The sequence below is a fragment of the Cyprinodon tularosa genome, unplaced genomic scaffold, assembly GCF_016077235.1.
Source record: "Cyprinodon tularosa strain WSP-4 unplaced genomic scaffold, ASM1607723v1 ctg108, whole genome shotgun sequence".
Lineage (NCBI taxonomy): Eukaryota > Metazoa > Chordata > Actinopteri > Cyprinodontiformes > Cyprinodontidae > Cyprinodon > Cyprinodon tularosa.
Window position 1 is genome coordinate 1,616,484 of NW_024037871.1, and position 14,846 is coordinate 1,631,329.

The window sequence follows — 14,846 nt, forward strand, 5'->3', positions numbered from 1 at the left end:
GTCTTTGGCTTCAGAAGGTTTTATTGTGCATGCAGGAGTGAAGGAGAATACAGATACTGGCAGAAAAAGGAGTATCCGTATCTAGATTAACATCTGATAAATTCAGTGCAACAAAACAAATGCTGCAACAATATGTTCATAACTACATGGCTGTTTGGAGACCCACATACAAGCACCCGCATGCCCTTACATCCGGCTGAACCCGCTCAGCTCTTTTTCAATGGAGTTCTTTGAGATGTGAGGCTGGAAGTTCTCCATCAGATTGTCAAGAGCAGCAGAAGACGTGAGGACTCACATCTGTCTCTTGAAACTTTGTTTACAGCCTTGTTTCTGCTGTATCCTGTCCATTAGTCCTCTTTGTTTGCTCACTTATAAAACACATCCAGCTAAATCAATTGTTTTAAACCGCAGAGGTCCTACTCAGCAATTTCTAAAATTCTATCTTTTCTGTCACATAGTATCACCAACTTGGAGACAAAGAAAGAAGTGTACCTTGACCTTTTTGTGGTGAATAAAACAAAACAGAAATCATTAAAATAATTTCTATAAGTTGAGCTTTAATAAAAAGGTGTTAAGTCACTTTAATTTAGAGCTAATAGCTATATGTCTGACTCCTCCCATGCAGTAAGTGGCTGGTTATAATCTTCACTAATACCAGCAAACAATTGGCTGAACTGGTCAGAAGGAAAGCAGCAGCCTCCAATTGGCTTTTGTGTTTAGACTCTTTGCTTCTTCGAAAGCATTAAGTAATAATGACACCTAGCATTTTAAATCGTAACAATGCAAAAAAACACATAATACTCCCCATCTTTCCTCCTACGCTGCGGAGAATGTAGAGCAGGTAGCCAAGTCAAGAGACATGAGACATTGTGCCAAAAAAAGATATGCTAAAACCTTTGAAACATGCTTAGGCTTACTAGGTATTTTGTAATACCTATACCTATATTTGTTAGAATGACTAACTGTATGTGCTCTCTTTCATCTTCTGACATGGGAGTTTGCTGTGTGTTTCCTGGACGGGGCCGTCTCTGGAGCAGGTTGAAAGTCATCGTTTTGTTTTTGCTTCGTTTTCTGTCTGCTTCTTTCTGCTTGTACCAGAGTCCGCCTTAGCAGATGGCAGCTCACACTGAGCCTGGTTCTTCTGGAGGTCTCTTCTTGTTAGAAGAGAGTTTGTCCTTTCCACAGTCACTGCATGTATGCTCAGTTTCAGGGACTGCTATCAAGTCAATATGGACACAAATATTCAGATTGAAGGCCTGATCAGATCAAAAATGTTTCAAGTAAACAAGTCAGACCGAAGAATCTAATCGAATTCTGAAATTTCTTTCCGATTGAGAGTGTTGTTTTTTCTGATCACCATTCCGATCGGCATCCATGTACACACCCATTTGGATCTTATAATATACTAGCATGATGTGATGAAGATCCGTAGTGGGGGAAAAAAACACATCAACATAAAACAACCGAAGAACCAAAGAAAAAGAAAGGTGAGGCACAAAGAGTATCTAAAGTTAAGGATGAGCCGACTAGTACGGGTTTGTTTGCAAAACAGACAGCTTCTTCTTCTACTACTGAAGTGTTCCGGAAAGTTTTTGAATGCTTGGTTCACGTGTACACAAGTCATGATTGGATAATTTTATATATTGTCCATGCAAACAGATTTTTTTGTGAACCAAGATTTGTATTGGATCCCAGAAATTTTGTTCATGTAAACGTAGCTGTAGAGTTAAGGTAGTCATCCGGTTTTTCCAAGATAGAAAAATTTGAACCAGCCTGACCGTATAATCTGGTTGAGATGACATGTATTGTGAATTAGCGCACAATATATAAACTGAATTGAATGTTGATATTGGCCTCATAACCTGCAATAAATATCTTATATTTCGTACTCATTAAAAATTATAAAAAATATATCTATACACTTTTTTTAGTAAAATGTATACTTTCATTCTGCACAATTCCACACATTCTGTAGATGTGATTTTCTGCAGTCACAAAACCACATTTAAATGGGTAGATACTGAAAAGATTAGAGAAAATTATTTCACTCTGGTTGCTCAAGAAGGTGAAGAAACTTTCTCAAGCTGAGCACCAATCAAGAAGGGGGAAGAATAAATCAACCTGTAGCAGACAGCCATTTTTCCTTTTTAAACTTGTGTATATATAAAATACAAAAGACTAATTCTTGTTTTTGTGCAAACTTAACTATACATTTAAACTGAAGAAAAATGAACACACCATCTTAGTCTTGATTGCAAAAGCCCTAAATTTAAGCCCTCAATTCATTTTCTTTGGCTTACACAGAAGACTTGAAATATCACAGAAGTCATTTTTGAGATCTGCATTTCTTCCTCATTTTACTTTCAGCATTCCTTTTTCTTTATCCTAATTATTGTCCAGATGTAAGCTCTAAACAGATACATAATGGTTTAATCATAGAGCGGACAATAAAAGTCCTGTGGAGACTATTAAGGACACGAACCAGGCGTTGAGCACAGGAACAGAGCCAGAGGACGAGGAGTCATGAAGACGGGGAGAGGAAAAGGGGAAGCATTCTGTGTCCTAGCAAACAATAACACAACACTCAGCTGGAATATACAGCATTATTAGTCCATCAGCAGGGAGCTCTGCTACTCACAATGGGCTGGGATTGACCGGTGGCGAACCACCCGTACTGGATTCAGTGTGTGGAGCTTCTATGTGTGCGGTGAAGGGAAACCGGAGAAACAGATGATAGAAAAGATAAAATAAAGATACAAAAAGATGAAATCTGAAAAAAGAAACAGTACAGAAAGAAGATACACCATCTTCAGACGATCTCCTTGATTTGAAGCCAACACAATTACAATCAAGGAAATCTTCTTTCTTTCTCCTCCCTTCGTCTCATCTCTTCTCCTGTCCTACTGGGACCCATGCCTCTCCCTCCTGAGAAAGAGGGACTCCCCCTACATTTCTGCTCCCTCCCACTGAGGCTTTAACAGCAGCTGGAGCGGAGCAGGAGGACACAGTTCTGCCCTGGATCGTAACAGAGAAAGAAAGAAAGAGCAGCCCTCTTTAAGCCATGGACATCAAGTTTCTGGCATTGATGACTCTGCTGGCCGTGGCCACGCAGGTTCCCTCCTTAAACGGTGAGTCTGGCTCCAACAAAGGGAACTTTGTGGATATTGTAGTTAGATTTGCTGGGTTGGTCATTGTTTTAACTTTTATTAGAACCTTTAGAAATAAAATTTTCTTACCTTGTTAATTTGATAGACATTTGGATTTATTGATCTACCTGCATGGAGGAGTTTTTACTTTCAAATATGACTTATGTACTCTGATTAATTTATTATCTTTGCGTATTATACATTAAAGTTATCTATATGAACAAACTATTGCTGCAGGATGTGCATTGCACTTTCTTTCTTATGTAATAGATTTCAAGAAATGTTATATTCATAATTTCTTTTATTTTGAACGAAGGCAACATTATGTTCATACATGTTGGCAGAACGCTTTTCAAATATTATATTTAATTAGTTTCTCTTCAATTGTTTAATTTTGACCACAGCTGTTGTTTTATAAAAAAATTTTTTAGTATAGTGATAAACAAGCACATTGAGCAAAACATTTTCAATTCATGTTGAATAATAATATGTAAAAAAAAGGTTTTCTTAAATCTGTTTATATTTTTATGTAAACCCATAGTACAAAAAGGACTTTCAGGGTATTTTATCAAAAAGATAGCATGGTTTTTTTAATATCCCAGATATTCAAGTGTTTTGTTTTGAAATTTATTAAATAATAAGAATTAATATAGCAATGACCTGTGCAAGTTCTAAGTCTTAGTTTTCTGAAAACCTCTTGACACCTATTTAGTCTTTGTCAATTCTGGGTTTGCTGTTTTTATAACAGCACTTCTGCTAAATCTGGTTGCATCTGAGTTAAGTCTGTTTTGTAGGCAACAAGTAAAACATACATTTATTTTGACAGACAGATTAACCAAGGATTCTGTCAAATAAGATTTAAAAGATGTGTAAGACTTTTTCAAAAATTCAAATCCAAGACATATAAACAGGGATATTAAAGTGATGAACATACAATATCAAGAACACGAATAAAATGATAAATGAATAAAAGGATATTTAAAATTTTTCTTTTATATAGATATAGAAAAAAACATACATATACACAGGCTAAATGTGTCAAGAATATTTGGCTAAAACACTATGTGCTTGAATACTGCCTTTGCGATGACCCCACATCAATCTCTAACAAGGTAACCTCTATTGTTGCTCGCTGCTGTTATTTTCTGCTAAAGCTTGTTGTTTCAGCTCCAGTCTGAGCCCTCTCTAGGATATCAAAGACTTGGGTATATATGTGGGTATATTTGTCTTTCACTCTTTGCTTTCCAATAATTAGTTTGTAATTAGGGAAAACGAGTGAAGTGAGGAAAGCAGTGGGTCCTTGCTTGCGGTTTCGGAGCTGCATGCAGCATAATACTCCCTAGTTTGCATGACAAAGGAGTCTGAAAGGGTGTGAATCATTAGGCGAATATTACTAAGGATTTGCCCATTTGTGGAAGGACATTTGGTGTTTCTTTATAAACATCAGTGGTTGTTGATTGAAGCACAGATCAATAGTTTAAAATAAAACGAATTAATGGTAATAAACCTGTCAAATGCTAATTGAAAATATATATATTTTCATATAAAGCTTAAAAGCCAAAAAAAGCAACTGCAGAATTGCATGCCTGTTCTCTTCTGAGCTCAGCAGGTATTCACGGTGCTGATTTGTAAATGCTATTGAGCTGATTCCACGCAGCCTGCTAATGCCGTCTCAGCTGCAGAGCCCTTTTTTATAAGAAAAGAAAGAAAGAAAAAGGGAGGAATATTGGAAACACTGAGGGCCCTTTTCCTTTGGAGTGGCCGGGCTAAATGCTGCTGCAATGAAAGGCTAAAAATCTGCACCTGTGGTTGCATGAAAGAAAGAAAAGAAGTGGTCAAAAAAGGCTAATCTCTTTTTAATTAACATGTTCTGGAAAAATAGCGGCTAAACTGGTAGATTCCTGTGCTTTGTTAAGATTTGTTACAGTCAATTTAACTTGCTTTTAATTTGCTCAAATAAGAGGTGCTATTTTCTTTTTATTTTTACATTTGAGTTGCTTGAATTTTTTTTGATAAAAGGCATTGCAGTAAAAATGTTTGTCTCCTGTTGATCATTTTTTTGGTTTTATTGAGCCTGTTTACAGCTTGTTGAGCTTCTGTTTGTCTTGTGTGTTTTGCAGCTAAGCCCATCAGTCTGGTGGAGCGCTGCTGGTGTCGTACCACACTCAACACCGTTCCTCAGCGCTCTATTAAAGAGCTCAAGTTTCTCCATACTCCCAACTGCCCTTTCCAAGTCATGTAAGTAAATTAGTCTTAAGATTTGAAGCTGTGCTTGTCTGTGAAACAAATGCTTCCCCTCTCAAGTCACTAATAAGGTTTATTTGAGTAGATTTCATAGTATTAAACAATATTCCTCTGTCAATTGAGCAAAGCATTAGTTAAACTGGAAAATAAAGTTAAACTCCTGAAATACTTTAGTGTGTTTACGGATGGTATTTTGAATTTTGTTTCGTTTGATTTTTTTTGTGGGAAGAAAAGGTTAAAGCAGCTTAGGAATCTCAGCAAATAGTTATTTAAGTGACCTTTAATGTTTTAGTTTTTTCTGTGGAGTTCTTTGAAAATGTGCAAAATATTCTGACAGCTGTTTTCTCATAGGAATGTAAGAGATGGATTAATGAGGTTTTTTAACACATTTACCAATACTTTTACCAAAAATGTATTTCTATTTCATCATAAATATTAAAACAGCACAAGTAGAAACATCAGGTTAATGTTGTTTTTCACTAGATTATGACAAATCACAGCTTTCCAGCCAACCTAAGCTAAAGCCTGGCTGAGGCAAAAAAGATTCACATTAGTTATTTATTGGAAGGGATACGTTATTTTTGTATAAGCTAAATGTTTTTGAACTTGCATACTAACCTTAATAAAATTGCAAGAAAACTTAAGATAAAACAAAAAACAAAATGCAAATACTTTCCACATCAATGTTGACCTTATGACCGATTCTTTAGTAAATTACTGTAATGAATGGCAAAAATTAATTGCACTAGTTTGTGTTATCTATTTAGCAGGCCAGTAAAAAACTGGGTTAAAATAACTCAGATGTGACCTATTAATAGGTATATATAGGTTAAAATATTTGGATTTCATTTTATTTTCAAGTTAGAAATTACAAGAGCAAAATATAAAACAACAATGACACATTTTCTATGATGTTACGGATGTATTTTAAAGTTTTAATGTGAAATTGATCATCTTAGCTCTTGCTTGGTTTATGGTTTTCATTGAATTCTGATCAGTTTTCTGTTTAGTTTTTTTCTGTGAAGATAAGTCGGTTTGCTTGGGAATGATGATGCCGTCAGTTTCCTGTCCATCCAAACAAACTTTCTAATCCCCTCTTTAATCCAATGTGTGGCTGAAGATACTCCACTTCTTTCACAACAGCATAAACCCGACATTAAAGTTAAGAGATTAGCACAGCAGTCTCTGTGTTAGCAGTTGTTTTAACTTTTTAATCTCAATGTGTTGATGTGTGGGGTAAATGTGAGGCATGGAGGTGATATCCTGTGACTTTTCCTGTATAGAGAGAGATTAAAACAACACAATCCACTTGGAGAGAGGAAAGGCCTAACAGCCTGTGCACGGGGGGACCATTTATGTTTTGTAAAGGAAGCAATAATTAAGGGTCAAAGAGATTACCTTTGTAATTCTGCTGACCTCCCATGTCCCTTATCCTCTCTTTTTTGTTATTTATTTCCCGCCTGAAACTGCTCGGCAACGATGATTGTAATGTCACTGGTCTGGAACATATTAGCTAAAACGTCTCATCAATTCCTGGCTAGAAGAGTGGACAGCAGAAGCTTTGAAGCCAAAAGGCCGAAAAGCTTCGGAGCTTCTGCCAAAAAGAAGGAGGGAGGGTAAAAAAAAAAGAGGGCAGACTAACTGGCAAAAGGTCAGAGGGACAACCTGCGCTCTGGTCAGGCCAAAAACTTCTCAAACCTACCTTCCAGAGGGGTCAAGAACTCATTAAGGAGAACTTGCAGAGTATCTCTATTGAGGCAGATAAAAGAAAGCTATACACAGACAAAAAAAATCTACTCCCCCATCTGTCCCATCATGTGCCATCATCCACACGGACCTCTCAGCATGGTGTTGATATAAACTTGCTGTGAAGTAATCACTACCTGCTGCTTGTGGAACTCCAGCTCAAATTCCAGTCAAGTCAATTAGGGTTCAGGCTCTCAGAGTGTCCTCTGGACAGATAAACAGGATGAAGGGAGACACATCAAACCATGGGGAGCTTCCGAATGGATGAGCTGACAGGCCCCAATGAGGGGGGAAAGAGGGGACATCCCTTGAGGAAAAACAAATAGAGATCTGTTTTCTGAACCACTCAACCTCCTGGCTTGCATATTGGTGTGAGGGATTTAGCACTGATGCTTGGGATGATGCTGTGGAAGAGCTCTTTAATCCAAAGGGGTTGTGTGTTCAATTGCTAATGCGTGCATTAGGTGCTAAATGCGTTAAAGGAGGAGGGAAAGTGGTGAATCAAGAGCAGAAAAGATCGCAGTTTGAAGAAGAGAGGAATGCGTTGAATTTACAGTTGTGTGACAGAAAGACAGAGGGAACAGAGAGGGGAGCAGCGAGGCGCTGCACCCCTGAGCTGTTAACTCGCACACATAACCTTTCGGCACTGAGGTGCGATAACCACATGTTTTAGAGGAGCTGAAGCCCCTATTGTCCGGTGAGATCTAAAACTTTACCAGCTGGGTGAGACAACTAAACTAATCTCATTACCACCTCTTCAGCAAAAGGCCAAACATGCTACGGGACATGAGGCAAAGTCCAGGCAGCTGATATTTTGCATGCACAGAAAGAAAGAAAGAAAGAAAGAAAGAAAGAAAGAAAGAAAGAAAGAAAGAAAGAAAGAAAGAAAGAAAGAAAGAAAGAAAGAAAGAAAGAAAGAAAGAAAGAAAGAAAGAAAGAAAGAAAGAAAGAAAGAAAGAAAGAAAGAAAGAAATTAAAATCACAAAGGTAACAATGAATGGACTTGATGATAATACATTCAACAGCAACATATCAGGTATTTTTGTGATTTATGTGTTAATTTTTAATGTTAGTTTGAAGATTGTAGACACTATTTTCCTTTCTTCAAAATAAGAAAAAACTAAAGAGGATAGAAATCATGGAACGGTGATATGTAGTTATTCTCATTAATCGGTTCACAACAGTTATCTAAAACAAATTGAAGGTTTGAAACAACTTAAAAAGCTGGAAACGGACCAGAGTTTATTGCATCCCCTTTGAATTTACTGAGGAGTAAAAAAAAGCAAACTCTGAGGCTCACTCACGTTATGCTACAATAATAAAACATATTTTAAATGTCTTAGGTTGGAAATTAGTTTTCATATTCTAATGATTAGTATAATGTAATAGATTACAAAAGAAATGCCTCATGAGGCAGTGATTTAAGGATCAGTTTTTAGTACTTACTGTAAGTTCATAAACCTATTTTTGAAGTATATCTTAGCATTAAATTGACTTTAAGTTAATCAAAGCCTCATGCGCCCACATTAAAAGCTAAAGCGTGCTTATTTTTCCAGACAAAACTTTGTGAGTTACGGTGTTATCAGTATGCTTCACTTCTTCTGTCATTAGACTCAAAGGGGACCAAAGAGATAAAATGATCAGCGATTACATTACAGCGATGTATTTATGTAACCTATTAAAAAGCTGAATCCAGAGCTAAGTCTTTTTGCAGGCTGCCAATGGCGAAAGCGGCAGGCATGTGAACATGGAAATGTGCCTAAAGACGAAGAGATGGGACGTTTAAAATCTGGCCAACAATGATTCCCACTATAAATCCCAGCAGGAGCTGTGGAGGAAAGCTGAGATCTAACATTGCAAGAAGACTTTTGTTTTGTCCAAAATAACATGAATATCCTGCTGTAATGTAAAACGAAAACCTGTGAAAAACATTTTGATGCCTGGAGGAATTGTTATTAATTAAGCTCAAATGTTATGCAGTTAAATCAGTCAATAGCTTAAATTAACGTGGCAATTTCACCTACTGCAGGATGACCAGTAACTTTGGTACATAGATTTAAAAAATGCATACATTTAGGATTCTAACAATGATCAGGACACTAACATACAACTAACATAATCCTTTTATCTAAATTTCAAGAGGATGTTTCCTCACTAAATAATAACCTGGTTTGATCTGAAGCATAGACATCTTTACATGTTAAGCTCAGTCTCTTCAGCTATGTGAGTCTTCCTCTTCCTCTGCGTCTGATTGGAAACAGAAACTTGTGATTTTTCACCTTTAGTCCTAAACATACAGCAACAGGCTGTTATATATCATGCACAGAGTTTAAATGTGTTGCAGGAGGAGCTGAGAATCTTTAAAAGCTGCAGACAAGGTGCTTTAGATCAAAATGTTCATAAAGCATAAGAGAAATATTATAATGACATCCAATGTAGAATTTAGCACCAAAGCTCCCCTGATTCCTCTGATTTATTTAACTGAACTGGAACCCTTGATATATTAGTCTTTTATAAACTGATAAAGAAAGCTGCTTCCCTTCGCTGGTGTGAAATAGTGCAAGGTGGAATCTAGTAGCAGCAGTATATCCTTTTTTTAAATCTTTCAACAATTTGGAACGACTTTTAACCTGATTTGTATCTCAGTCTTTGAAGTTATATTCAGACACTGATTAATTATTAATTTAGAATACCGGTAAAATAATAACATGGTTTTGAGTCTCCATCAACCCTTTTTTTTTTTTTTTTTTTTTTTGGTCACAGTTTTAGATATTTTAAATTATCTCAATATCGCTCCAACTGTATATAGACAACTGTATGGACAAGCTTGGATAATAAAATAAGTAACTAATGGAAATGATTTTTCATTCTTTGGGATCAACTTAAAAACTTTTTAATATTCAGAAGTAAAAATTTTCTTTTTATTATGTAGGGTGTTTGTTATTTAAAATAGGCAGTATTGCAGATTTTGTTTTATAATATAGGTTTTGCTTTCGAACAGGAAAACGTAGTCCTACTCAAAATAATTATTGGATTTTAGTCAGACCTTTGGCTTTTAATTTAACACAACTGACAAACCATAATTTTAATAAGTTTTACATTAGGGATGAAGGTAACTTTGTAAGGCCCTTTATGTGTATATGTTTAATTACCATTATCTCTAACATAAGAGCTGCTTTAATCTATTTAATAACAAGTCTTGTGGGGTTTTTTTTTTTTTGTAGAAGTTAGGTTATTGTTTATGGTCTTTAGTAGATCCAATCTTTATGCCTAGCATAAAAAAAGGCTTCTGAAGCATAAATTTCCCTTAGCAGCGTCCTTGAGACTGATTTATATTATGTGTGACTGGACCAAACTCAAAAAGCTCCTCTCTATCTCTTCGTGTAAACACAAAAACCTGAGAAGTAAATGTCCATCTGCATGTCGAATGTTAATAATCAAAGTAAATAATTGCAGACACATGGTATGTAATCCATCTCTTCCTTCACAGCGCTAAACTGAAGAACAACAGGGAGGTTTGCATCAACCCTGAGACCAAGTGGCTGCAGCAGTACCTGAAGAACGCCATTAACAAGTAAGAGGAAAACTCAGGAAAACATAAAATATGTGGCTTTGCCCACACAAGAGTATATTCTGTAGGACAGAAATAAATCACCAAAGACATCTTTTACACATTCTCGCTCAAAATTACTCTCTGAAACAGTTTACATCGTGCAAATGGACAATCAGAGAAGTAATTACCACTAAGTTAAAATAGACTTCACCTTCAAACACCATTCATGCTTCTTCTTATGCATAAATCTGTTAAAGTTTTCATCCATTTACAATAGAACAGCAGAAGCAGATGTTCAGTATTTACCTTTGTCATTAACATTTCCACGTTTATATCTTCACTAACTGCATGTTATAGAGTATGCTTGGCTTGGAGTAAAATATTAACGTTCTTCTACCAAATTCAGCTCTCTGTGAAATGCATATTTCTGATGTCTGACATCATCTGAACATAGAATTTATGTTTTCGTATTTATTATAAACACAAAAGAATACCATTACCAAATCAAACTAGGGTGCTTTATAAGTCTAGACTGATTATTTTTATGATCTGTTTAGGTATTCATGGTATCTAAACCCACATTTCCCATCTGATCCATAAGAGAAACACAAACCTTAACCTTATTTTTACCCCTCTGTTTTTCTCTCAAGGGTGAAAAGATCCAAAAAACGCCATGCCAAGAAAATCTAGACCACAGACAAGGAGTATGGAATATACTGCCTCCATACCTGAAACCCCCAGGTCGACTTCTACACCTCCCGGACACTGCTTTGGATGTATGCCAACACGCTGTATGCTACCTACCTGTCCATATCTGTGGACCGCTTGCAGAAGCAGCACTTCACCTCCAAACCTGCACTGAATGCACCACCGTCATTCCCTCTACTAGGTGAGGAGTCATCTTCAGAAATCCACAGAAGCTCCAGATTCCAGGATACGTTGGAACAACAAGATGCAAACCAGGATTATATCTTCAGTTGAGTTCTGGGAGATGCATAAAACAGAAGCGTTTCTGAAAGTGTAAAAACTAAATGATCTTTGTGTCTGTGCCTGTTTCTATTCAGGGTTTGTTTTCTACACCCTGTACCTCATTCACAGCTTATTATTATTATTATACTGTATGAACTTAAGTTATACGGATCTCTTGACTGAGTCAAATACTAAAAAAAGCTCCAAGAGGACATTGGTGCACTGATATATCAGTTGCGCTTTATTAAAATGAAGAAGTGCTCAATTTGCAAACACCAAAGGGAACTCATTCAAGTCAACATGACTCATTTTCTACTAAATACACCACGCTTCCACTAAAGATTCCCAAGCTTACATCTCCTCCCTCTTCATTTGTCATAAAAACCACCCGCATGTTCTCCATCACCATGTCGTATACATTTCCTTTCTGGCCTCCATCTTTCCCTCTCTCTACATGGAATGTGGTTTTTTTCCCGGACACGACTGCAGAACTTTTCTGTTGATCAGAGGTGAACATGGCGTCCATGTTTGACTGAGAGGTAATGGGAGAAACACGGGACACAGCTGGCCAAACCCAGTCACCGCCTCACTTTTGAGCTCACTGCACACCTAGTGGACACAAACCCTGGTGTCATGGTGCTATACTGAGAGATCAGAGGCATTTACATGGCTGCATATCATGTTTTTTTTTTTATTATCCCATGCAAAATGGAAATAGCTACTAATCCCTGGGATTTAAGCATGTGTCTTAAGGATTTATTGATGAGAGGACACACTAAGAATAAAATATATTTTGTTCTTATTGTAGCGATGGGAGAAAAAAGGATTAAACAATAGAAAACATGCCCACTTCAAAATAAATGGATCATTCTTAGGTTTAGTTTTAATGTGAAAAGAGTTGTATATGCGATGTCCTCATGTATTGCCCCACCTTTATCAAAAATGTGTAAAAAGTCCTAAAATAAAAACATATTTTATAACATTAGCATAATCCAACACTGAACAATTCGATACAATTACACAAATCAGAATGAATTATAATTTTAAAAAGCAATTTTTTGTTAAATAAACAATCAAAATTTATCATAGGATAAATCCTTTCATAATAAAAAAAAACCTATTCAGAATAAATTTGGGATTTTTTACATTATTTCAGGTTGAGTTTATGTTGCTGCAATAAAAGTTGAATTTATTTTAAGGTTTGTTAAATTTTTTTGAGCCCTTGTATGCTTATAATTTTAGTGTTTTATACCAACACCATTCCTGGGTAGGAATAAAAAGCTAATTAATTTCTAAATTAGATGGGTAATGAATGTCACAAAGGGAAAGTTTGGGGTGGTAAAAGGGAAGTTTTTTTATCAACTTTTTTTACATTTATATATATATATATATATTTGAGCCACTTTATTATCAGATGTCTTTAAGTGTTTTTCTATAATTTTTATTTGTGTAATCTTACTAATTGTTTATAAAGTATAGAATAGGGAAGAAATACTAAATGAAGGCTGTGTTTTCAGTATTAAACCTCTTTATCACACATAAACACTTTGTAATCCTCTATGTTCCTACAAAGAAATAACTACACTGTCACTGCTTGACAGCTTAAAATAACTGTGTATTTTTTTTAACCTCTTAATGTTGTTGCTTCACCAATCAGAGTGAGACCTTAACAACCCAGAACTGAGCAAAATCTGTTAAGTCTGACATGACTAAAAACATAAAGGGATTTTGTCACTGCTTTTGAATACAAAATCCCCTCAGCTCGGCCCTAGAGTCAAACCAACAGAACAATTTGATATTTTTTTATTGTTTAACTTTGGTTGATGTATGACGTGTCAACAAAGCCAATGAGCCAAAACAGAACCAAACCTCAGTTTAGATCAGAGCGTCCAGCATGTGCTTTCAATCTGGACGCCGCCAGCACCCCAAAGCCTCTTTTCCCAGTTTCACTCAGAACTATTCATCCACATCCAGGTGGTTATCATCATTATTTCATGTTCTTCTTTGTGTGTTTTGTTTTGTGTTTATTTGACTGTTTTTCACAGTGTAGTTGTTACCTATCTTTCCCCTGCCAGTTTGCAGCAAATGGTGCAATAATCTTGTTATTACTCTCTCTTAAATGTGACAGAGCTGGCTACCCATTAATCCACGCATTGCTCAGTAAAGGAGTGTTTCAACAAGGCTAATAATAAATAAATGCCTTTTTTTTCATTGTGTATTTCCATCCACTAATACCTTCAAATTGGGGAAAAAAGGAACATTTCGTATCCTTTTAACATTAATCTCTCTCTTTTAACATGAAAGATTACCTACATTGACCCCAGGGGAGCGATGCATTTATGGAAACGAATCACAGTAACAAGACTCTCACCAAGAATGTCTCTGTTTAAAAATGTAATTAGATGTTGTAATAGACATGAAGCTATTTCAAGCTGAGTTTTACTTTTTCTGTCACTGAAGAAAATATAAAATGGAACCAAAATGTCAGTTTTTTTTATATGGAGAAAATACATCTTATGAGTTTATTAGATAAAATTCACTTTTCTTTTAATGTTTGCTTCTACTGGTGTATCAGTTAATGAATCAAAATGAGCTTTCCTATGGAGCCCAAGACAATGTGAAAATGATTCTTATGAGGCAGCTTCTGACTTACTCTTTTATAGTGGATTAGATGATTTCTTCCTGTTTTCTCACACATTGTAAGCCATAAGGCTGTATTATTTTTTTTTATTATGATGCTATATATGCCCATTTTTCAATAAAGTATAAGATAAATATAATTGAGCTGCATGTCTTTTATCCAATTCACACGTTTTTGATGTTGTTCCTATTTGAAGCCAATTTTCTGATGTTTAAAGGTATAGTGGAGGATTTTCTTGAATTTTTTAAAAGACCCTCCCTCTCCACTTTAAAAAAAAATGCATGTGCGAGAGTGTGCACAAGCCAATTTCTCTTTTTGCATGCTCTGTTTAAGAGTTGTTGTTCTCATAGCTCAAACAAGCTTACCGTGCCGGAACATCCGGAACATCTAACCTCTAAATCCCTCAATCACTATATAGAGTGGGGACTATATAGTGCACTTTAATGCAAACTCAGTTAACTTAGCATTCTGACAGATGATCACTGCTTTTTGCTCCCCGTTGTTCACATAACTCCTCCTCCACTGTGCGGTTCCTGCGCCATCTTTG

General features: G+C 36.0%; 1 protein-coding gene across 1 annotated transcript; it reads left to right on the top strand.

Moving 5' to 3' along the window:
* The first annotated feature begins 2,969 nt into the window (after positions 1-2,969).
* cxcl12b (chemokine (C-X-C motif) ligand 12b (stromal cell-derived factor 1)) lies at positions 2,970-14,438 on the top strand. Its single transcript, XM_038291379.1, has 4 exons — positions 2,970-3,128; positions 5,267-5,384; positions 10,627-10,710; positions 11,340-14,438. Exons 1-4 carry the CDS (start codon positions 3,062-3,064, stop codon positions 11,377-11,379), a joined length of 309 nt encoding a protein of 102 aa, XP_038147307.1. The 5' UTR covers positions 2,970-3,061; the 3' UTR covers positions 11,380-14,438.
* The last annotated feature ends 408 nt before the right edge of the window (positions 14,439-14,846 follow it).